This window comes from Condylostylus longicornis, unplaced genomic scaffold (assembly GCF_029603195.1).
Source record: "Condylostylus longicornis isolate FDR11 unplaced genomic scaffold, ASM2960319v2 ptg000080l, whole genome shotgun sequence".
Lineage (NCBI taxonomy): Eukaryota > Metazoa > Arthropoda > Insecta > Diptera > Dolichopodidae > Condylostylus > Condylostylus longicornis.
This window is the reverse complement of record NW_026578048.1, coordinates 3,812,607-3,838,431: the sequence shown is the minus strand read 5'-3', so window position 1 is coordinate 3,838,431 and position 25,825 is coordinate 3,812,607. Positions and strand designations below refer to the sequence as shown.

Genomic DNA, 25,825 nt, shown 5'->3' with positions numbered 1-25,825 from the left:
TAGTTAATTTGTGGTTATGTATTTGTTAAACAAATACATAGTTTGATTCCTGAAATACATTGCTCGGATTTTTTTTTTATTTATTAATTAAAAACATGAAATTATAAAAATGATAGCTTTATTTTAAAACTTACAGTTCAATTCTATTTACTGAATAGATAATTTTACAAATTTATAAAATTTATGTAATAAACCCATACAGATTACAACAGAGAAAGTCATACGCCACATTGGTTTCAAAACTTATTGCATACTTATTTTAATGTTTTATGGATCGGTTTTATATTCAAATATTTTCCACAAACCTCAAAATAGGGTTAGGTATGATTTACAACATCAAGCCATTTGACAACCATGAAATTGGATGAGAAATTCTGTTGACACATTAAATTTCATTTAACTAAGTATGCAGTCGAATTATATTTTTGTTTATTCATGTAGTATTATGGTATATCTATATATATGTCAAAGTGTAAGTGATTTATTTGCAAAGGAATATAAGCGCAAAATATCATAATAATCGCTTATAAGCGAAAAATATAAATTTAAATCAAAAATAAATAATTTAAATTTTTTATTTCTAAAACAATTAACATATTTTGTTACTCCAAATTCCTTCCCCAACTCCTTATATAATTTTTGTTTTTTATAAACATTTTTATAATCTTTGGATTTAAATATCCAATAAGCATTCATTTTTTTTCGAATGATGTAATAACTTAAACTAGACTGTCGTCAACTAATATTTTTAGAGACATTTTTAATATGAATTTTTTAAAACTTTATAAAACATAATTTAACAAGCTATAAAAACTGAATTTTAAAATTCTAAACTTTGTTGACCATAATAAACAGCTGATAACAGCGCACATAACATGAAAAATATTCTCTCGTTACTTTATTTTTTTATTTCTTTCAAAAAGTTTGATAAGATTCTATTTTTCTCGTTCGATTTTGATTGATATGATTGGACGTTTACACATCAAGCTTTCATAAAATTCAAATAAAATCATAAAACTTTGCTTGATGTGTAAAACTACCTTATAATTTTTGTTGACATATTTCTAGTTGAATATACTTTTGTTAATGCTGAATCTGAACAATAATTTGATAATATTGAAATATATTAGCAAAATTGTGAACACCCTTTAGATTTCATTTTTACCTCTATTTGATTTCCTAGTGTTCTTAAATCGATGTAACGAAGTTGTCACATAAATTTTGACAGCAAACAAATGCTTTGACATTTATTTCTTATCTTTGTTTTTCAAATGGAATAGAAAAGGTCTGGTTTTCTTCAAGAGTAAATCGTTTAATTGTAAATTTTGTTATTTGTAATATAGAAATTATAAAAAAAGACCTAAATAGATTTAAATATATATGTATATAAACATAATATACATAAGATAATTAAGTAAATAAAATCTTTAATTTTGATAACATAAAATAAAAAAATTGAAGTAGGTAAGGCTGAATTCATTGGATTTTGTCCATTTTTTTCAAATAACATGACGTGGAACTTGTACTCAGGTTACATCAAAGGAGCCATACAGATAAGAAAAAGAATATTCTACAACTTATTGTGAAATTCACTGCAGTTTTAATGCATAAGGTACACTTATCATGTAAAACATAAAGCATGTACATAAATCGATTTCTTAGAAAGAGTATTTGAAAAAAGTAAGCAAAATTTAATTAAAAAAAATAAATTTATTAAATCTAACATAAATTTATAACTAGCTACTATTTAACAAATAATAAAATTTAAATTAATATTAGAAATATTAATATTTTAAATTACCTACCTACCTTTACATGCACTTATAAACAAGATATGTGTTAAATGTTTTTTTTTAATTTAGAAATAAAATATATTTCAAATTAGCGAAGTAATTACATATTGATTACATGTTTTTCTTTTATATAATTTTAGGGCTGCTAAACTATTACAGAAATTGGTTCGTGTTTTTTAATTAATTGCAAATTGTCGAGTTTGTGTTTGAGAGTCAGATTGTTTGAGAGTCCGGTTACTGCTAACAAAAAGTGATTTTGAAGGTATGTACCTATTTAAATTATTTATTTCCAACAAGTATTCTTTTATCTGATTGTTGAGTTATAATGAAAAATACATACAAACTATGAAATTTACGAAGAGCCTTATCTGATTTCAGGCATATTTTGAAAGTTCAACATCAGTTTTTGAACATAATTATTTCAGAAAATGTTACTGATATAGTTTTCTATCTATTTATATTATTGTGATTCGAAAAAAATATAATGAAATTGCCTTTTCAGTATTATTGTTGTACCTGTGTTTGTTAATGCTATTTTAAGTCAATATATTTATGTACCTATTTTATTTGCCAAAACGTGAATTTCTATCTGTATTCTATTAAATACAGTGAATGTAATTTTGCTAATAAGATAATACGATATTATTACAATTTAGATATGAAAGTAAACTAGAATCCAGGTTTCACTATAACTACGAAATTTTTATCACAGCTGGGATAGAACAGATGCAGTTATATGTTGAAATTACTTAAATTAAACTTCATTAAATTCAATTCAGGAAAACACTTTGCACAAACATTTTTGCATACAAGTTTAAGAATTTTATTAATATTGGTTCTTTTCTTTTAGTTTATTGTATTCTGTGTGCCTTGTTGTTATTACCAAATTAAAAATGGAAGACAAGTTTTCTGAGCATTCTCTTACTGAAATTTCTCTGGAAGAAGCTATAAGAAATGTAAGCTTTTGAAATATATAATACCAAATACATATTAATAAACTAAATATACATGTACATGTTTGAAATAGCTTGAATTAGAAAATGGTAGTTCGTTTCTAATTTTACAGCAGGAGAACATGACAAAAACTTCAGTGTCAAGATTAAAAGAATTGTTAGATCGACATAACGTGCAACCAAATTATGAATTATTGGAGCGAGCTGGTTGTTCACAATCGTTATTTGGTTATAAAGTGTCAGTTCAATATAAGGGAGTTTACTATTCAGCTACAGGTGATGGTAATTCAAAAAAAATTGCTAAACATGCTGCTGCAAAAGCGTTACTTGATAAATTAGAAAATTTAATTGGTGTTAACATGATCAACGACACTTTTATTGAAGATAGTTCACTAAGTGCAACTTCAAGCAACACCTCATTTTGTGGCTCAGAGGGAAATGATGAACAGTTTCTACAAAAAAAATTTGATCTCTTAAATTTATCTTCGTCTGCTGAAGACATTACTTCGAATGATGAACAAAACGTAAGCAAATATTGTATTATTTGATTATATTGGCTGTATTTGAATAAAATATTTACTTAAATAATTGTGATGTAGTTTAAAAAAAGTTATGATCTTTGCAGCAAGATACTTCAAAAACAGAACCTTCTTCGATTTTATTGTTACAAGATTTATTGGCTCGTCATAAAATCGTGCCAAATTATGAATTTCTTGGCTCTGAAAGTACCGCGGATAACTCTAACGTCCGCTCTCGTGTAACATTTAACATTGGAAAAAATAACTTTACTGAAATAGGGATTGGGGATACGAGAGAAAATGCCAATCAGGCCGCTGCAAAATCTTTGATAATCAAAATTTGCTCAATTGCGAAAAATATCGCTAGAAAAAATTTAGTAGAATGGCCCGAAGAAACGAAATTCTTTGAGTAAAACATTTAATCAAATTTAATATTTTAACTATAATAAATTATATATTTCACATTTCAGAACTACAGAGAATTCAAATAATACGAATGTTTTTGATGTGACGGCTTCCCAAATAGATACTACGGAATTTTTTTCTGACTCCACTAAAAAGTAAGAAAATTTGCTGTTTTTCTTAAATTATCTATATATATGCACAAACATATAAAGCGAAGTACTTTATGTTAATGAATTTGAACCGAAAAAAAAAAACAAAATCAAAATTTGACAAAAAGTATTTTTGAAATTGCAAAAAATCTTAGTCCTATAACAATTTCCAATATCGTATTAGTACTTTTTTTATGTATGAGTTTCATTTTATTAAAATACAAAACAAGATTAAAGTTTTTTTAATTTTTTAGATTCTCAATTGATACAAATATTGAGGCTAATCCTATTGGAAAACTACAAGAATTATGTGTAGCAAGGCATTCGTGCCTACCAACTTATGATGTAGTGAATGTAGAAGGATTACCGCATCAAAAACAATTTACGATTGTTTGCAAATTAGGACAATTGAATGAGATCGGCTCTGGTCTTAGTAAAAAAGAAGCAAAACGTAGAGCAGCATTTAAAATGTTGAAAAGATTAAAATAGTATAATGTAGACTTTTTTGAAGTCATGTAAATGTAATTAATTTATAAATGTTACCAATTTTTTGTTAAACTGTTATATTAACTAAATTATTTGTGAATATAAATGAGATATTTTTTTCTCTCTTGTACTGTTCCTCTAATCATGAGTGTACTTATGGAGGTCTTTATGGAATTTTTAAAATTCCTGTGATGTAATCATATCTTTCGTATTTGCTCTTTTTTTTCGGAAAAAAAAAATAGTTACAAGTTTATTGAACTAAAACAAAACATTTTTTTTCAATATAGTTGTAAGCTTAGAAAAAGCTTTATATTTTTTTTCTAACACCATTTTCTTGTACGTTTTTTATGCAAGAAATAAAAAGAAAGAAATGAAGTGTTGAAATATTAGGTGTTGAAGTATTTATAAATATTTTGTAAAATTCAATAAAAAGCACTTTTATTAGCAGTCATTCATTATAATGCGATTTATTAGTGTACTACCTTATATAATTTCTATTCATAGTCATGGTTTAGAAATGCGTCAGGAATATATTTTCTAATAAAGCAGCTTAATAATTTGAATGTAAATCGTTGGAAACCCATATGCATTGTGTTTTTGTATTTTAACAGCTAATATCAAGTTCATATTACCAAATATAAATTTTTATAATTTTATATTGTGATTGTGCTGTGCTAATAACTATTTTTAAAAATTCTTTGACTTAATTTAAAAGGAATTTTATTAAAAGTAATATGATCTTAACGAATTGTAGACTGTTTCGAAGCACATGTAGATATTTAGAAATTTTAAGAATTTCAGCCATAAATAAAGGAAAAATCTGAGATTAAAGCTTAAATAAAATAAATTTTCTTTGTTCTTTTTTAATTAATTTTTTTTTTATAAAACTAAAAAACATAATTATTTATTAATATATTTTTCATATACCTATTAACATTATTAACAAACAAAGAGTATACATGCATCTAATTTATTTTTTTTTTTGCTAATTAATATACATATATTAAAAATACATAAACATTCTTTTATAATATTTACCAATATTGCATAAAAATTTTAAAATTTTAACATTAAGTTTAATTTTTGCTTTTTTTTTTATTATTTTTTTTTGCTTTTTAAACTTTTATAATCGAGTGAGATTTAAATTTGAATTATTCTTTAACATATAATTTATTTTATTCGGTAATTAAAATAATATTACTGAATAAAATAAAATATTCGTTTAAGAATTTTGTTTATTAGTATTTTTATAATTAATTTTTATATATTGTATATATAATTTCTGTAATATATTTTATAAGTTTTATTATATAATAAATATACAATTTTAAATATTTACAGTGCTTTTAATATGTATTTTAATTTGAATCCTTATTTGAATTTAGTTGAAAAACAAAATTTTTAAATATCATTCTTAATAATTCTAAAATTTTATTATTATGACTATAAAGGAAATGAGATGTTCCCATTAAAAATTTATGTGAATGAAAATTGAATTTAGAAAATTTTAAAGAGATTTAATTATATTTTTCTATGTTTTTCATAAATATGATTTTAAAGTTTTTCTAGAATCGTGTTATAATATTTAAAATTTAAAGTGTAGGCATAGTGCAATTTAGTGATCAATTAATTTCTAATAAAAATATAATAAATATAAATTTTATATTTATCGAATATTTGTTTTTTTTTTTTATAAAATGTATTTTCCTCAGTTAATTTAGGTGCACGAAGACAATAGAATTCAACGAAAATAAAATTGATTATGCTTTAGCGATCACATAGTACAGTACGAAATTCAACAAGTTATCAATAAATTTTTAATTAATTAATGAAAGTTTACTAAATTAATATTGTAAGTTCATTGAATACAGTATCCCGATTTATGTATGTGTTCTTATGATATGAGAATATTTACCAATAAATTATTATTATTTTGTTTGGTTTTTTTTTTTTAAATTATAAATTTCAAATTTTTGTTAAGTTATCGAGCATCTATTTAGCAATGGTTAATTGCAAATTAATTTGGAATTAAATTGTATTCATGAACAAATCAATTTTAGCTCTAGATCTGTATTTTGTAAGATATTAAATGTAAGAATATAAACGAGTATATTTAAAAATTTTAATTTTATTTTTTGCAGCTAAGATAAAGTCCTAAATAAATCTACGTTTACGATGATTATCAATTCAATATAATCATAATATGAAAGAACTACTTTATAGCATCCACATGTATAATCTTATTCTTTTAAATAAATCTTTATTATAATATACATACATAAAATCAATTGAAAGGGATTTTTAATATGATTTCTATTATAGTACTATGAACAAAGTAGCATATTGTGTTTTAATGTAATAATAATAAATTTGTGAATAATAATATCATAATAATCATCTACTTCTATTACTTTATTTTACATATTGCTTATTTTTTTTTCCATATTTTAAAAATTATACTTAAACATCACATAAGTGTCTTAATAACTAAAAACAAAATTTAAGTATATAAAATTATTGTTAGAGAAAGAATTTTAAAATAAAAATTCTTAAAACGATAGTAATAAGTTATAGCGATTCATTGATGCAATGTAAAAAAAAAATTGGTGCCTTGAAAACAAAAATAGTTAATTTAATTTTCATTTAATTCAACGGTGGTTCATTAAACCACAAATATTTTTATTGAACCGATATATAAATCGGAACGTATCCTTTTTTAATTCATCTGAAATTCTTTTTTTACATTACATCTCTTTCTTTTTAAGACTAATTTACAAAAATATTAAATAATTACATTTTAATTTTTAATAATTGTAATTTACATTTGATTATTTTTGTTTTTTTTTTAATTTTTTTTTTTATTTAATGTATTTACATTTATGTATATATATATTTATATATGAATTTTTTCTAATTTCTAAGTGAATTTTCCATGTTTATTTATTTAATTAATTTCCTCTTAATATTGGTTTTTTGATGATATTGATATGTTTGAGTGCAAGTCATATTGTGAATTAGTCGAGCGCTCTAAGACGTTTAGGTTTTTTCACATTTTACTTCTAGTAATCCTAAAAAAAAATAATTTAATTAAATATCAGATATATTACATATAAGTGAAGTATACACAAGTGACTAGATATACAATAACTTTAACTATAAAGTTATAATTTCTCTTTAAATCTATTTGTATAAAACAAAATAATATTGAATTGCGATTTCATTAAATATTTGAAATATCTTACCAAAGTCTCATCCATTTTAATTCTATTAATATTATATAATTAAAAAATATTAATTTTTATTGAACAATTTCTAATATCCAAGGAACAAATTTTGATATTCTAGTACAAACTCCAGGTAAATTTGCTTCAGCACAACCAATACCCCATGATATAATTCCGGCTAAAAAATATTTTCCATCCTGGCCTTTGACCTACGAACACGAAAAAATTGACATTTTGTTAATATAATTTAAATATCATGACAAATGAATATTTTTAATTTCTGATCACTTGAATAATATTAATACCTGTAATGGTCCACCAGAATCACCTTGACAAGAATCTTGACCACCTGTATCATAACCAGCGCATAAAAATATATCTGGAATAAATTCTTGTCTTCCAGCTCTAGCAAACATCATTTTACAACGATCATTACTGACAATTGGAACCGAAACCTAGTTTTTTTTTTTTTTAATGTTTAATAGAAATTTTAATTATTAATAAATTTATATTTATATACATATATATTTTTAAAACAAACCTCTTGTAATACTGATGGTAATGTACCACCTTCACTTAATCTACCCCATCCAGTTACAGTTGCATTTTGCCCAATTAATAAATCATTTGTTGCTGGTAAACAAATTGGACTAACATGTGGTGCAAATTCTAATGATTGTTCCAATTTAACTAATGCTAAATCATATTCATATGTAAAAAAATTATATTTTGGATGTACAACTTTTGTTGCAACGCCACGTTCTATATATGGTAGTTGCTCTTGAACATGAGAGAAATCATATTCACCAACTCGAATCCGTATTTGTGACGTCAATAAACTGTATTATATTAAATAAGGAATGAAATATAAAAAAAAAAAGAAAAATAATTATTATAAGAAATTATAAAAAAAAACAAATAATTGTGTAAAAATTAGTTTTATATGTATCTATTACAAATGGGAATGTGTATGTACATAAACAAATGTAAAATACAATGTGCGAGTTGCGTGTTGAACATGTTGTTAATATGTACATATTTAATGTCGTAAATACATAATTTTTAACAAGATTACATATTCATATTATTGGGAAAATCTATTTGATGAAATGATTAAATGCAAAAATAGAAAAAAGAAAATAAAATACAAAATTCAAGATGACTTAAAATAGATGCTGAAAAATCATAAGAAAAGTCATTTTCTACCAAATATAGAAATTAGAAAAAAAAATAGAAATAAATTAATAAAAGAAAAAGTTGTCCTTTTATCGTTTTATTCAATCATCATTTTCTGAAAATTATTGCCAATTTTCCATCTTATTATAATCTTCTCTATAAATGCACAGTGGTATTTAACCTTTTTCATCGGAAGTCAATAAAAAAACTCATTATGTTCGTCATCTGACATTGACAAAATTCATTGACATTCTCATCGTAAATTAAATTTTAAAACTTTAAAAAATGCATAAAATTTTAAGGAGATAAATATCTCTGTGGACCAAAGAATTTCGTATGAATTGTTTTGCATAAGCAAGAGCGACCTCATTCATTTCTAATTTTTTCACACTGACTCAGTGTTGATATTGAGTATAAAATAAATCAGATTGTATAAACTTGTCACCTACATTATTATCAAAAACAAAAATTAGAATATTTTCGAGTCGTTACATGTTGTAAATTGGTTGAGAATGTTGAAATTTGTTGTTTAAAGATATCAATGTTAAGCTCTTAAACGACATATGTTTAAGACTTACCGTGTGGGTGCGAATCATTTGTATTTTCTTGTACTTTCGGAATTTAAAATGTACACAAAAAAGTACAATTGTGGGGTATTTGTCAAATGTGCTCTGTAAAGAACGACCAAAACTGCATTTAGTTTTTATTTTGAAAGTAAAAGTTTGTATGTATGTATGAAGAATACAAAAAATGTGTATAAGTAATAAAAATCATTTTACTTTTGATGTCGTATTCTTTTATAATCAAAAGCTTTGATTCTCACTGAGTTTTCGAGAAAGAAAATTCATCCCTCCCATCATAACATGAAAATTGCACATGTAATTAATTCAGAAATTATCACTTATAAGCTGAATTATTATTATTAATGGAGTATATGTATAAATTAGTTGTTTTTAAATGACAGTTTCCGATAAATTTTTCAGTAGGTACTCTACTCTTAATAATTTCAACAGGACATTCGTAATAAGAATTTTCAATGGATCATTGAAAATTATTTTTTCTCAAAAATTTTGACAAAAATTCCCTCTATTGACAAATAACCCAAATAAACTTCAAATATTTTTTCTATTAAATAGGTACACCTATTCAAACTTTAAAAGTACCAACTTACTAATTTTGGCGGCACACAGATTTTTAAAGTATACAATGACTTTTAAAATCTGTGTGCCGTCAATTTATATTTAATTTTTTTTTTTGCAATTTCCATAATTAAAAATACAATATCTTTCTATATACATATCGAAAAAGTAATTAAAAACCTTTTATGGCTAATTAGCTTAATAGATTTTCTCGTCATCAAAATATTAGTACTATAAATATAAATATGTACATGTGAAAATGTAAAATATGTAAGTACATTTGTGATTATTATCTTGTGAACATGGAATATCAACACTTTTACTATAAAACCAATTGGAAATTTAAATTTTTATGTTTGATTACCAAACTATAATTTATATTTAATATTTTTAACTTTTCCATCTTGTGTGGAATCCAAAAAGCTTAGATTTTAATAATAAGACTAAAACATAAGCCTGAAATATCTGTACGAAACATACTTATAGTGAATTTACATTTCGATATTATTAAACATTTGAGTTTGAATAAAAAATTGATTTACTCATCAACACAATGTCCAGCTGTTGCAATCCAATTTTCATTAATTAAAGCTCCACCACATCGATGTGTACTAGAAAATCCAAAGAATGATGTTCTACGAACAGAAACTTGCCATGGCCATCTTCCAAATGGTGCATTTTTACCACCTACAATTCTCGTTTCTGGACGAGTAAAAAGTGATGGTACACCACAATCTTAAATTGAAAATGGGAAAATGAAAATCATAAATTAATTTTTTTTTTCTCATATTCTAAAAATTTATTTAATATGAGGTAAAAAGATTTTATATACCTGTTCGAGCAGCTGAAAGTGTTGGTATTAATGGTGGTTTTGATGGATCATTTATTTCATTTGTTTCAATTGCTGATGATATTGTACTAGATTTGAGATCATCGGTAACTGGAATTGGTTTTTTATCAATTATATTAGAAATAATTTGAATATCAGTTGTAGTTTGTTGTCCAGTTAAATTAGATATAGTTGATGTTACTGCTGGAATTGTTGTTATTGGTATAGTTGTTGTTGTTGATGATGTTGTAGTTTTAGGTTTAACTGTTGTTGTTGACGTTGTTGTTGTGGTTGATGTTGTAGTTGTTGTAGTAGTTGTTGAAGATATTGTTGTTGATGGATTATTTCTATGCGTTGTAGTTGAAGGGGTAGTTTTATTTCCAGAAGTTGTACTAAAAGAATTTACATATGTTGGAGGTGGTCTATAAGTTGTTGAATAAGTAATTGATGGTGGAAGTTTTGGTGTTGTAAATGATGCTTTTGTTGGTTTTGGATAAAATATCTGTTAAAAAAAAGGTATTAAAATTATTTTCAATATGAAAAATGGACGAAAATTTAAAAAAAAAATTTATTTATTTTATTTATACTTGAGGTTTAGGCTTCGTTGTGTTCGGTTTTTTTGTGATTGTATCGTAAGAACCACTCGATGTTAAAATTTCAAATGGTCTGTCTATGAAAATTGGTTTTTTTGTTGGTTTAGGAGGTTTTGGTCGTAATGATGATGGTTTTTCCCATAGTGGTGGCCTAGGTTTTGTTATAAAATTCGGTTCAGTTGTCATATGCCACTGAGCTGTTTGTGGTGATGTATTAAAAATACCTATTATTATAATATAAATAAATTAAATATAAATTTAAATTTTTTAAAATAAATTCTTACTTCCGCCGCCAACGCTAGCTGCTGTTTCTAAATCATCTACTGAATTTGTTAGACTAGGATTTTTAATTGTTGTACTACTTACTACATTATTATTGTTAAAAAAGATTGGCTTTTGGTGTATTATTGACGATGAAGATGCTGATGATATTAATTGTGTATTAGGTCTTTGATGACTTAAACCTGAAGGTCTTATAACTAATGTACCAGCACCATGAGGACGTTCAATTGTTGTAAGTCCCCTATAAAAATTTAAATTACTATAGATTTTCTATACCATTTTAAATAAAATAATTTTTTATTATATTTACACAATACTCGATGGTTTATGTGGAATATTTGGTGGTTTAGGTCTAATACCGGTTAATGGTTTTGTTGGTCTTGTATATGCAAATGCTTGAGGCATAACAACATTTTCTGTTATATTATGGGAACAACATGAACCGAACATAAATGAATCAACACACATTCCAACATGATGACCTTCTGAACGAATACATTCCCAAACGAACATGCATGTACCATCAAATCTGCCCACACTACATGGTTTTGGACTAATTTTAAAATTTTGGCTAGTATGAAAATTATTACTATAATATTGTGAATTTTGTTGTGGTTGATTTAATTGATGTAAAGGTTGTTGTTGTTGCTGTTGTTCTGCAGGATTTGAATTTATATAACGATTTTCTGACAGTGAATTTTCATAATGATGTTGTGTTTGATGATGATGATGATATTGGTTATGATATTGACTAATACTATCTCTATTATAAATTCTACCAGCGCTATCTAACGCTGTTATATCAGCTAGAACTCCCACTATTTTAAATTTACTTAAAAAGAAATTATCTAAGGTGATTTGATATACTAAAATGACTAGAATTGTGACCAGCCATCTACTCCACCACATTGTGGAGAAGACTGTATTTCCTGTAAATAAGAAATAAAATACATTTATTAATTATTTTATTTACTACATTAGTTAGTATGTATTCCAATCCAATAGGTATTATAGATGGTCTATTATAAACTAAAACTGTTTTTTTTTTATATTTATACATATATGTAATGTAACAAGTTTTTTTATAATGCAACTATGTTTTGAAAAATTGAACTTTAAGAATAATAAGAAAAGGTATTATTAAATTGTCTTTCACAATTTTAGTTACGGTCCATATATTCCACAACCTACGGCCATGTTATGTATGTTCTCATACGTTTTTGTATCTCAACAGTAGGAGAAATAATTAATAAAGGGACATATAAATATAAAAAATTTATTTGTACTATTTTTTGACCAAAATACCATATCGTAAACCGCAGAATCAAGCCGTATTGTATTTTTCGAAAAAATTTGTATATAGCAGTGATTCTTAAAGATATTTTATATAGATCCCCAAAAGTCCATGAAGGCCTGCTACAGGTCTACGATGATGAAACAAAAAATGGTTGTCTATCATCCTCATACCTAAGAAAAGGATTTTTTTGGCAATATTAACTGAGGATATTTGAGGTTAAACCTCACTAAATTAATCGCAAACGTTGATAATTTATTATAAAACTATCAAACCCATCCCTCCCTAATTAAATTATTTTTATTTTTTATAAATATGTGATAATGTTGACCGGAAAAGCAAGTGATACGTAAAAGATCGAACCTATTTTTATTTAGTTTTGCTCATGTAAGAATTACTTTACTGTTATTTAAATTCATTATCTAAATTAATCAAATTTAATAAATTTAAATTTGATCTATCAAAGAATGTAGGAGGGGGTCTACCAAAAATTAAAAATCACGACGAGGAGTGTACGAGAGAAAAAGGTTTGGGAGCCTCTGGTGTACTGTTTCTGTATGAAATTTTTTTTAGGTATGTCAGTTTCAGTATTTAGAGCTTTTGAAGTCAAAAATAAAAGAATATAAGGGCTTCCCTTAAGGGAATAATATTTTTTTATTAATTTTTTGAAATTTGCATAAATTTCTGTATAACAAAATTAGAAACAATTATGTACAAGTATATATACTATTGGCGAATTAACAACTCTATTATATTCTATGAATTTATCCTAGAGTCAAGCAAATTATTAAATTGTTAAATGATTTTTTTACACACAAAATTATTATTTAATCCACTTAACGAAGTTGATATAAAAAACAAAAATCTTAATAAATTTACCGTTTATAATTTAATAAACATACATATATACTCTCGTATCTATATGAATTGGATAATATCGATCAATTTTTTTAATCGTATATACGCAATTGGCGGCATCATTAAAAAGCATGTTAGCCGTACATTAGAGAAAATTGAAAAAAAAAAATAAGAATAAAAATGGAAAAAAATTTTAAAGATTTTCGCTTGTTTTTTTTTTGCTTTTATGGTACTATCGCTATAATATTGAACTAGAGTTGAATGAAGTTAAAATCAAGATATTTTAAGACGATACAAAATTGATTTTTGACCCCCAAAGAAGAGTTTATAAAAAATAGAATATAGTAAAAGGTTTTAGATAATAAAAAAATATAAAATTTATACCTATAGAATAATTTATTAATTATTTATTGTTTTTATGGTAAAAATTAAGGAAATCATTGCCATTATATTAACTATGGTATTATAATTTTAATTGAATTCAATATAGAGCAATTAAGTTAATTTAGAAATTATAAGTAGAAAAAATAATTTTTAAAAATTTAATTAACACACAGGATATGATTACAAGTAAATTAATTAAAATATATAAAATTGAAAGTATATAAAAGAAATTATGCTTTAAGAGCTTGATAATTTCTATTATAGAATAATTATGGCTGACCATTTTTATTATAACAAAATCCGGGACAAAATGGTGCTCAGAATATTATATGGAGAACATACAAATATACATACGTGTGAGTAAAAAATAAATTTCGAAAATATCTAACTAATCAGTTTAACTTATGAAAAAACTTTAACACATTTAAGAAGGAAAATAAAAGAGTGGCGTAAAAAAACAAAAATAATATAAGAATAATTAAGTCGCATAACTAAGATATAAGTCAAATTAGGACAATTTCGAATTTATTCAATGTAATATGTTCATTGTAATATTTAAATCAATTCTATAAATTACAATTTTTTCGAATTGAAAACAAAAATTTGACAAACTCAGTGACTTCCGAGAAATTGTTATACTATAATATTAATGTCGAACATAGGGCTTCAATTCAGAATATTTGTCCAAGAGAGTTCGAAATCTATCCTATATATTTAAATAAGAATTGAAAATTTTGTGTTCTTAATTTCAACTTATACAGGTTGTTTCGCATAAAATCAGTTGTCGAAGTTAAAAGAATCATCCCTAAAATTATTTGCTATCTTATGTTAAACATCCTGTATAGCTCTATATAACTCTTTATTTGCTATTATTAAATATCCTATAGTAAGGCAGTTAAATATTTAAATAAAAAAAATCTAATCAAAGTGAATTGAAAGTTATTATTAAAAATTAATTTGATGTCTTATTTTCATTAGTAATTACAGTTGGTTACTTTTCATATACTTAGTGTTGTACCATTATGACGATAACTTATTAGTACTATAAACACAAGGCAAAATAATTTTGTAATTGAAGTTTAAGTTTATGATTTAAGTATTTTCCGCTCCGATGTGTGTCAATGTTTTCATTTACAAATTTCAATTCTTGTCATAATGTCAATGTATCAATTTTTCATTATACGTAAGTATATATGTATGTATTATCCATTTCTATTTATGACATTTAACAATATGAGGAAATATTATTGTGTCTATTAAATTTGTTTTGAAAAAATATTAGTACAAAAATTTTTTATTAATTGTATATTTCAATTATGTTCTCGTACATTCTATACACATATGTATATACATATCTATGTATTAAAAATTTATTAAGAATCTGTTTGATCGTATTTTTGATACATCTCTATAGTTGACATTTTGATACATCTGTATAATTTTGATATATCAGTACATTTTGTTTCTGGTTAAGATTCAATAAAATTTCGAACTCTAAGGTATCTTTGAAAATACACATATGTGCCTTTGAACAAAATTATTCTATAAAAAAATTTTAACTACATTATTTTATGGTTATTGGAATGATACGTCGTATGCCCAACGACCCTTAGCGGAAAATCCTTGGCAGAATTTGTTAAACTGTTTAAAATGATATTTTCGTAGACCAATCTGCATGCAGTACAGAATTTAGCATAACCAAATTGTTAATGAGCATTTTCAATTCAAGAGCGCCGAGTAAGAGTTCAAGTAGCAACCGATGTCACTAATTTTATTTAGAACTCGAATCAAAGCAGGAATATATTATTATTATTATTATGCATATAATATACATACATATATGTATGTATAAATTTTATATTGAGTCGAAATTTGAATATAGCACCACCTCTTCTCTTTATAAACATACATATATAAAATTATAACAACAAAAAAATAAACAACTCACCTAAATTCGGCATTCGTTTGAGACATTAATCCAGATTAAATTCATAACTGAAAACAAAAAGAAAACGAAATTTTATTAATTCGAATGAGTTCTGTAAAAAAATTTATTTGAAATTTTAAATGACACTCAATGAAAATTTTTAAATTTTTGTTTTGTTGATAAAAATTTGATTTAATCACATACATCTAACAAATTCATCAATTTAACTACGTCCTCCTATTGGAATCTTAATTTTTTACATGAATTTTAAAATACAACAATGTTTTTCGAACATAATTTTGGCAAAAGAGTAATTTCAAATTGGCATAAAATATAATAAGGTCCTTTTTTATTTTTGGCCCTTTGTACGGATTATTAGACGGCAAGGAAGGTGTTTATCAAAATTTTATAAATTTATATTTTTTACTATAAAAATCCAAATGTACTTTTCTAGGAATTTATAACAATGCAAAAATTAAAATCATTTGGCGAAATGTCAATGGACAAAGCCAAAATTTTCAGAGAGATTTTGCAACTATATTTTTTGTGAATATTTAATTTCTACTGATAATTATAAATTCGGTTAATGAGTATTAATTCAATTTTTTAGACTATTAATTGATTCAAATAATATAGGTGCGTATATAATAATCCCAATTTAATATACTAAGACAATATATAACACGAAACAGCTTCTAAACCTTTCTATTTAATTTGAGTTGTTGTGAATGTGTACACAATTACACATACTGATTAATGCTCCATTTAAAAACAAATATTGTTAATTTATTATTTAGGAAAAAAATATTTTCAATAACTATGTCAACTATATCTTAATATCTTAATAGTGATGTCAATTTCTCCCCTTCAAAAATTTCATATTAATAAAATGTATAACACATAATAAGCGTTTCCATCAATTACCATTTTTATTATATTTTATATAAATAAGTCTGTTATAACAAGTATTAAGATTAATTTATTATTATTTTATTATATATTTTTTCCCCAATATATTTTTTTTTCCACTTATAAGCATAACTAATCCTCTTTCCGCTCCAAATTTTTAATAAGCAAGAAGAAAAATATTAAAAAAAAAAATCAAAAAAAATCAACAAGAAAAATTCTTAAGGTTGATTAATTACAACGACATTTTCTTAACATTACCTTCAACTTCTGACGTTTAATTTGTTATTTTTTTGTTTTTTGTTTTGTTGCTTTCTGTTGTATGTGCTTAATTTTTTTTTAATTTAAAAAATTATAAAATTAAAATAATGACAATGAAATACCTTCATAATGGAGGAAGAACAGAGTAAAACTAACTCAATTGATGTGCAGGCATTATAGAGTGGACTATATAAGAGTACAAGCAAACCTTCAGTCTTATTAAGGCCCTAATCGTGTATCTCACTTTTTCTTCTCACTTTTTATTCACTTTTAAATCAGAATTTTCAGTTTTTTTTTTTAATTTTTCCTCCAAAATTACACATTTTTTCAATTTTTCACACAAATTGTTCAAATTTCAAAAATGTTATTTCCAAATTGTTCAAATAAATTGAACGTCTCACCTTCAAAAACCAAATGAATTAATGTTTTGTACATTTAAAAAAAACGAGATACCTAATACGAAGTAATAATTTTTCTCACTTACATCATACAAATACACGTATATGATAGTTACTCATTTGATTCTAACTGGGAGAGTAAAATAATGAGATTACACGATCAGGATATAAATCTGCAGTCCAATATTTGTATAATAGTTATTTCTGATAGCTTAACATCAGAAATAAGTGTCATTAACTTGTCATTTGAGTTACGTTTGCTAAGCACGCATTCAAATAAATTCAACAGTAACAGTGACCATAAAAATTCTGTTGAGTGGGTGATGTAAATTCGGCAAACATTCGAGTTATAATCTTTTCGTCTGCTACTTGATGAACAAGGAAATTTTGCTTAATATACCTTATTTTGCTAAACAGTGCCATTATATTTTCTATTCAACTCACAGAAATTGTATAAATAAGATAGTTTAAAACTGTTATAATTAATCAAATAATTAAGAAACAATTTTGGTCAATATAACATGAATTTTTTGAGAATAGGGAAAATAGGAAATTTTTAATAAGAAATTTTTTAATTTTATGCTATCGAGATATAATAGTCTGAAGCTTAATTAACAAGCTGCAACTTAAATTAATTTCCAATAAATACTAATAAAATTTTAAAAATATCTTATAATTGTCATATACAACTCTTTTTTCTATTGTACATTTATTCTATTTATCTTCCTCCTGTCAAATATTCATGTAATCTTAAAGTAAAAAATTTTACATTATGAGCAGGCACAAATACGAGACTTACATATTAATATGATATACGGAATACGGATATAAAAAATATTATGTTTGTATATTTATACGTACATATGAACATACATTTACCAATAATTTTCAATGATCTATTAATTTCCTTTATGATACCTATAAATTCCCTTCTTATAGAAACTAGGTTAGTAAGGTGAGTGATTTTGTTTATTGAATACATTCATATACATTTATACATCAATAATTTTTTTTTCTATTTTCTTGTATTTCTAATTTACAGGTGAAGAAAACGATCATAACAAGAAGCAAAAAGAAGGCAAGAAAAGAAAAAAAAAAACAAACGTTAAATAGAAGAAATAACTAAAATCAATTTCTTTTCCCAATTTCTTTAACATTTTGCTAATATGTATGTCTGTATGTATATACATATGCACATATATTTAAGTACGTATATAGATTCTATTTGTTACCGAATCCAACCTATTTGTGAATAGAAAACGCCTTAATGTCTTGTAAGAATTATTGGACAATCAAGTGGCGCGACTCATATTCATATAGAAAGAACAAAAATAAAACAACTACAAAAAAAAAATGAAAGAACATAAAAATTTCAAAAGATTAAATCAAAAACAAAGAGTTAAAAGAGAGAAAAGAATAAAAATAAAAGCAGAAAATAAAAGGTAAAAAAAAAAAAATTTTGTTAAGCTTTAAATTGCCATATAATGCCCAATTCAACAATGTCTGAGGCTTTATAGATTGTGAAAAACTTATTAAAAAAAAAGTTTTTCGAACATGATGACTTGAAGGTTTCTTTTATCTTTTCTTTTTTTTTTTAATTTTTCACATTAAAATTTTGAATATTACAAATATTAGTAATGAAATATTTAATTTTGAGTGTTCTTTCTGTCAGTTGTGCTGTTTTATGTATAGTATAAGAGTTGCGGAAATATAGTTGGAGTTCGAGTTATCAGAAATTTAAAATTTTAAAAAATTTAAATTGGTAGCATTCAAAAATTGAAATAGGGGTCGGGTTCGAAATCAGGATCGGAGAATTTTAAACATCGGAGAGTAAGTATTGCAGTATTTTGCCGGCCATTCAGGATTCACACAGAACTGGTTTCATAAAGTTTATAAATTTTATAATTATTTAAATTAAGGAATTCACCGCAATTGTAATGGTTGGTATTAAAATAGTGCTCATACTGTCAGATAGCTGGATTCATATCATAAGAACCTCATTATTTTCAATTCATTTGAATTATTATTTGGGAAGAGTTAAGCAATAATTCAAATAATTTAAATTCCATTTAAAATTATTTCTTAGGAAAATTGAAAATTCTAAATTTGGTACTCTTGAGTCAAGAGACGTAAATACAATTACTGTTTGCCTCTAAATCATACCATTTTGATGAAATTTTTGAATATTTTATTTTGAGGCAATTTGATTTATGACTGCAATTTTGGCCGTATTGTTTATGAAAAATTGATTATGTTCTATAATAATGTTACGTGTATATTTTATATTGACTTGAATTTGACTTAACTTGACTTGACCAAATGGGTTTGTTGTATTTATTTTGTTTTTTTTTTGTTTTACGTTTTACATGTGCCAGTGTTATAATTTTTTTTTCTGCTGTTGCTGTAATCTTTTAGCCTTTTGGTTGATTAACGATTATAAGAATAAAATTGAAAAGAGAAGAAGCATAGATAAAAAAAAAAAACAAAGTAACTTTTTCTGACATGAGAATAAAGCCGACAACACTTTTTATTCTTACATATAGCTATTATGTATATTGCTTTTGATAGCATTTTTTTTTCATCTTTTTGATTCATATTATTATAATCGATGAGAAAAGATATAAGTACATATTATATGAATGTGTGTGTATGAAAAGCATTCAACCAAAATAACTACAAATTCAACTTGTTGTAAGTAAATCAATAAAACAAAAAAAAAAAACGAAAAAATGAAAAAATGATCGTATTATTATTTAATAATAACAGTAACAAATAAATAATAACAATATCATTAATGATAATAAGTGAGAGAAAAGAAAACAATGTTGGTATTTAATTATGGTTCATAGTACAAACAAACAAACAGTAAATTGTGATAATAAATTAAAAAAAATAAGAATATTAGAAGCTGGTGAGGTAATGATATATTAATCCGCCTATATTTTGTAACTTTTAACTTTTAAATAAGTATGTGCATGCATTGAAAATCAGAAATCTTAATTAGTTCTAGGTATATTAGCATTAAGTAAAAATTAAGAAAAATTTATGCAAATTTGGTGATTTAAGAATATTTTAATAATTAGATAATAAAATCATTTAATTGCCACTAGTAGGTTAGGTTAGGTTGTCGCGGCTCCCCGTAGGGTACACATAGGCCAACAAGGCCCGTTGTGGTACCGCCGGATCTCTTCCCTCCCGCTCCTCATCTGAACCAGCCCGAACTCCTCAAAAATCGGTTCAAATTCCTAACGCTTTCATTCGCTAAGTCCGTAGCGTGCCCGAAGAAGTAACAATTAAAATTAAAAGAAAACAGTTAAAACTATTCACCTAAATTTTTAAGACCACTAATTAGAATAATTTCATTGTGTATAAAATAAGATGAATTCCATCTCATAAGGGCCATACTAAAATTTATACGACTTTCTGATACGATTTTTTAATTTTTTCAAAAATTCAAAAATTTCAAAAATTTATACGATTTTTTAATTTTTAATGATTTTCACTATACTTATGTAAATTTTATAAAATATTAATAAAAATTTATAAAATTGGTGATAATTTAAATTTAAAACAAATTGTACTAAAATATTTGTAAGTTAAATTTAATAAGTTTAACATTTACAGATGAACCACAGCCGAAAAAGAAAAACTCTTTAAATTTTTTGCTTCTGGGTAATCTTTTGCTCTTTAACTTGCAATAAAATTCTTTGAAGAAATAATTTGTTTTTTTTTCCTCCTCGGTTTTTTTTTCTCTCTTTAATTTAATTTGAGGTCGACGTTCTTGCCATAAGAAATTACCGGATAAAAAATTTTAAAATAAGCAAAAACAAAAAAGAAGAACATTTCTTTCATATCGTTAGATTGTCTTCTTAACTCTTATATTTTTTATAATTTTTAAACGCTTAAGTTTTTACTTCGTTATATTTTAATTGTTTTATTTAATTTCTGCGATTTTCATAGTTTTTTATTACGATGATGAACTGAACTTGTTGTATCTTTATTATTGAAAGACTAGGAGGAAAAAATAACCAGAAGATATTCTTAATTTTTGAAGAGGATATGAATGAAGAATATATGATGTGATTAACTATAAATTCAAATTTTAAAAATCAATAAAATTTATTCCCTTAATTTTATTGACAATGATAATGCGAATAGTATGAGAATTTTAAAGGTATTAAATTTAGTGACTTTATATACTATCATAAATAAATAATCAAATACATACATCCTATTCATGAGTTGATGGAAATGAAGATGTAAGAAGTTCATGGAATAAACATTGAATTATTTAAAATATTTATTAGAATATCATTGAATAAGTTTTAAATTAAGTGCATATAACAGTTTCTAATAATTCTATTTTAAAATTAATTCCTAAATTTCTAAAAGTATTTAAAAGTATTCAACGTTAACAAATTGTGAGTGTTTTGGGTTTAATTTTCGGTCTATTTTAAGATGGTTTGATAAATATTACTAATATTGAGAGCGACTAGTGAGTCTTTGACTAGCCGATTTAAAACTAATTGTTATATTAAGATTAAAAAATATTGTACATATACCAGTAAAATAAGCATAGTCATTGTTGCCATTTATGCAGAATAATCAGTTAAAAATAAAGAGTTGTAAATAATTGAAAACTAAGAACTTGAAAATTAGAATTATTAAAGTTATCCTCCTTTAAAACTTATATACATATAATTCCAATATTTGTAAATTATACTCATATAACCAAGGTAATTCTAACTTATCAAAAATCTTATGTCGCAATCCTAGCTTAGGTCTATTTTTTTATTTGAATTAATTAAAAAATTATTATTTAACTTGTGAAACTTATGAAACTTCTCTCTTTGCCTCCTTCATATTCTTATTATACATATATGTACAACTTAAGAATCATATTTAGGTCAAAACGATAATAATTAATGTACTGAAAAAAAAACCACTTTAGCACGTTAATTTTAAATCAATTATTATTAAAATTTACAATTTACAAAGACAAAAAAAATAATAATAATAATTGTTTGCTAAATTTTTTAAACAAGCGTGCACGTAAAATGTTAAACGAAAACCAACTCACTGTGTTATAAGTAATTTGATTGTTAAAAATTCGAATCAGTCAAAAAGAATATTCATGGTTGGCGTGTATGTAAGTGGTAAGAATATTTATTTTTTCACGCTTAATAATTTTTATATTGTGTGTAAGTTTAAAATAATATTTGATGAGCATTAGTATAGATATGTATGATATGTTCTTAAAATATGTCTGAATATACAGCATATATGAATAATAAATTTTGATCAAATCAATGGTTTTTAAAATAGCACATTTCCTTTAAAAAAATGAAATAAAATTAAATAAAAAAAAAAATTTTTTGTTCTCATTACTCTCCACTCTCACTGTTACGTCAGTTAAAATGACTTGACATGCACGTTACTGTCAACAACGGTCATAAAGAGAATTATTAAAATGTTTCCTGCTACCGTGACAATTTTTAGCATACAAAAGAAATTTTTATAAGTACCAATTTAATAGATATCTAAAAATCAGAAAATCCCATTCCGCTCTCAAAAACTTTGCTTGATGTATCTATAATTTCCGTCAGCCTCTCAATATAAATATATTTGAAGAGACACTGACGAGGCAATTTTCATATAGCTCTTTGTCAAATCGAAGTGTCTTTTAAAACAATTTTTTAGGTTATTTTGGTCAGATATTTTTAACTAACAAAAACCTTAAAATAATTGGCAGCAAGAGTGTCAATATTCTGCCTTTGCATATATTTAGGATGAAATCACAAATTAAAAAAAGCATTTACATTGAAGAGAACTTTTCTTTTTTATATAAAAGTTTGATGAAATTTATATATTTTTGAAATGGTTAAATTTAAAAATAAGAGGAAGAGAAAAAAATTGAACGAACAAGGTAAGCCTTTAATATCTTCCATCTTACCGTTAAAAGAAATGATATTAAAAATTGATTTACTATTTAAGAGGCAAGCACAACCTTGCCATAACATTCAAAGGAGCTGTGTGGTCCAATAAAACAAGTTATCAAAAATGATATTTTTGCGAATTTTGGCAGTGATTTTTAATTTGAAGATTCTCTGAAAAAAAGAGAAAAAAAGAGATTTCTTATAAATACCAATATAATAATCTTAAACAATGTAAAAGTTCTGTAAAGCGGACGCACCAAAAATACGCGGACAGCATGAAATTAATAAGCCTAATTGAATATTTCCAATTTTTGTTTTTTGGAAATGTGCTTAAAATAAACTTAATATATAAATTTTAACCTTAGGGAAAAATAATAATTTTAGAATTTTTCTAATTTTCTTTTCAGACATAATTTTTTTTGTAAGTTCTTTTTGGACTATATACTCGTATATACATATTTGTGTCATGACAAATTATTTTCAATTGTCATATTAAACTTACCATTCCGTTTATAATGTATAGCGACATTTAAAGGTTCAAAAATGCGTAATTTTCAAAACTTTTAAAAATACCTTATTTTACCTACTGATCGTGTTGCGGCCACGAAAAAACATTGCATCCCGCAAACCATAAAAAGAAAGTAACTAATACTATATACTTCAACTGTAAAATAAAATAAACTATATAAATGTAACTATAATAAAATGTCCGTTAAAATTAACCGTTACCTTAAATTGGCTTTTCCTCTTAAAATTTTTAAAATTACTTTCCTTTTCTAAGAGAAAAATCTATTTCAGAGAGACGGTAAGTTGTATAGAAGGCTATGATATTTCAATATTATTCTAATGTTCAAGTTATAGAGGATGATCGAAAGGAAAGGGGAAATTTTATGAGGCATTTAGCATTTTTCGAAAAATTTTCTATAATCTTATTGAAAATTTCTTGTTTAACCAGCTATTTTTCGAAAACGGTAAGTCCAACATTAAACATTAATATTTAAGTAATGTAAGCCAATTAACCGAGAAAAAAAGTTTCAATGGGAAAAACATATTGATCTAGCTTGAGCAACTATTATGAATTTTTCAGATTATTAAAAAGCTTATTATGGATATTTTCAGGTGGAATTTTTTCAATCAAATTTTCTTTATTCCTTCAAAACTATACCCTTCCAGTGTCTATATATATTTTTTAATCTGCGTATATACCCGTATGAACGTATGTCCGAAGAAACAATGGCCTTAGATATAGACACAAGTGTATGTTTTTGATCAGCGTCGAACTCTGAGTCAATATTTAGCGTTGCGTGTTCATTTGTCCGTCCTCAACTATATGACATATTTATTCGTACATAATATAGCAAAATCGTACGGGTATCACAGACTTGACACGATCAACTCTATTTCTTCTTGTTTTTGAAAGAAAAATATATTTTTTAAAACATCTTAATTTTTTTTTTGACTTAAAACAAATGTGCTACTTAATAAACCTTTGCCTTAATCCAAATTCATTAATATTTTATACCATATGAGATTAAATTTTTTCGTCTTATACTACAGCGTTTCATAATGGTGTCTATAAATCCATTTTAAATTCTTTCTTTAAGAACAATAATAATTATTATATCTACTACATATACTCGTATAAATAGATATTATAAGAGAAATAAAAAATTATTATTATTTAGATTGTTATATTTTGTTGTTCTTGTTATTCTAACTTAGAAAATGAAGAAGATCATTGATATTTTTATAAAACAAAAATTAAAACCACACAAAAACAGAAAAAAAAAACAAAGATATCGTGTTTATTTGATTACTATTAAATTATGCTTTTGGATTAAGAATATTTTTTCCCATTATTTTTTTTTTCCACCCATTTCAAATTTAAGTTTTTCAGACATTATAGGAAAAAAAAAAAACTAAACTTGAAGATGAAAATGGTCATAAAATTAATTGTACAAAAATAATAAAGGAAGAATATGTAGAGGCATTTGTATATATATATATATTATTAATATGTATGTATATACATATGTATAATGGTCATATTATACACTTATTTAATTATATTATAGTTGTATGTTAAAATAATCATCAAAGCGAAAATTGCATGTCTGTTAAATTCATTAATGTAGATTCTATATTATAATGTTAATGTTATTTGGGATTCAAATTTATACACAAACATTAAATATACATATATATGTATGTATGTACATATAGAACTAAACTTTAAGATTAATAAACGTCTATATCAATTTCCTTATTTCTAATGATTGTTCCGGTGAATGAGTTTTATTCTTTTCCTCTCTCT

The 25,825-nt window shown here is 24.5% G+C and overlaps 2 protein-coding genes across 2 annotated transcripts in view; one reads left to right on the top strand and one right to left on the bottom strand.

Annotated features, from left to right (window-relative positions):
* Positions 1–1,286: 1,286 nt before the first annotated feature.
* Positions 1,287–4,410, top strand: LOC129613032 (double-stranded RNA-binding protein Staufen homolog). The gene is made up of 7 exons (XM_055526916.1): positions 1,287–1,680; positions 1,934–2,055; positions 2,644–2,749; positions 2,821–3,270; positions 3,372–3,673; positions 3,735–3,824; positions 4,073–4,410. The coding sequence occupies exons 3-7, from the start codon at positions 2,687–2,689 to the stop codon at positions 4,305–4,307; spliced, it is 1,140 nt and encodes a 379-aa protein (XP_055382891.1). The 5' UTR covers positions 1,287–1,680; positions 1,934–2,055; positions 2,644–2,686; the 3' UTR covers positions 4,308–4,410.
* Positions 4,411–7,180: 2,770 nt separating this feature from the next.
* The window catches only part of LOC129613013 (serine proteinase stubble), an 80,368-nt gene continuing 61,723 nt past the window's right edge, over positions 7,181–25,825 (bottom strand). The window contains exons 2-11 of the mRNA XM_055526887.1: positions 16,032–16,078; positions 11,858–12,476; positions 11,550–11,788; positions 11,260–11,489; positions 10,676–11,174; positions 10,386–10,578; positions 8,070–8,367; positions 7,834–7,983; positions 7,547–7,737; positions 7,181–7,372 (exon numbers count right to left, since the gene is read on the bottom strand). Coding sequence (XP_055382862.1) covers positions 7,603–7,737; positions 7,834–7,983; positions 8,070–8,367; positions 10,386–10,578; positions 10,676–11,174; positions 11,260–11,489; positions 11,550–11,788; positions 11,858–12,476; positions 16,032–16,044 — 2,376 coding nt within the window. The 5' untranslated portion in view covers positions 16,045–16,078 and the 3' untranslated portion in view covers positions 7,181–7,372; positions 7,547–7,602. The remainder of the gene's footprint in view (positions 7,373–7,546; positions 7,738–7,833; positions 7,984–8,069; positions 8,368–10,385; positions 10,579–10,675; positions 11,175–11,259; positions 11,490–11,549; positions 11,789–11,857; positions 12,477–16,031; positions 16,079–25,825) is intronic.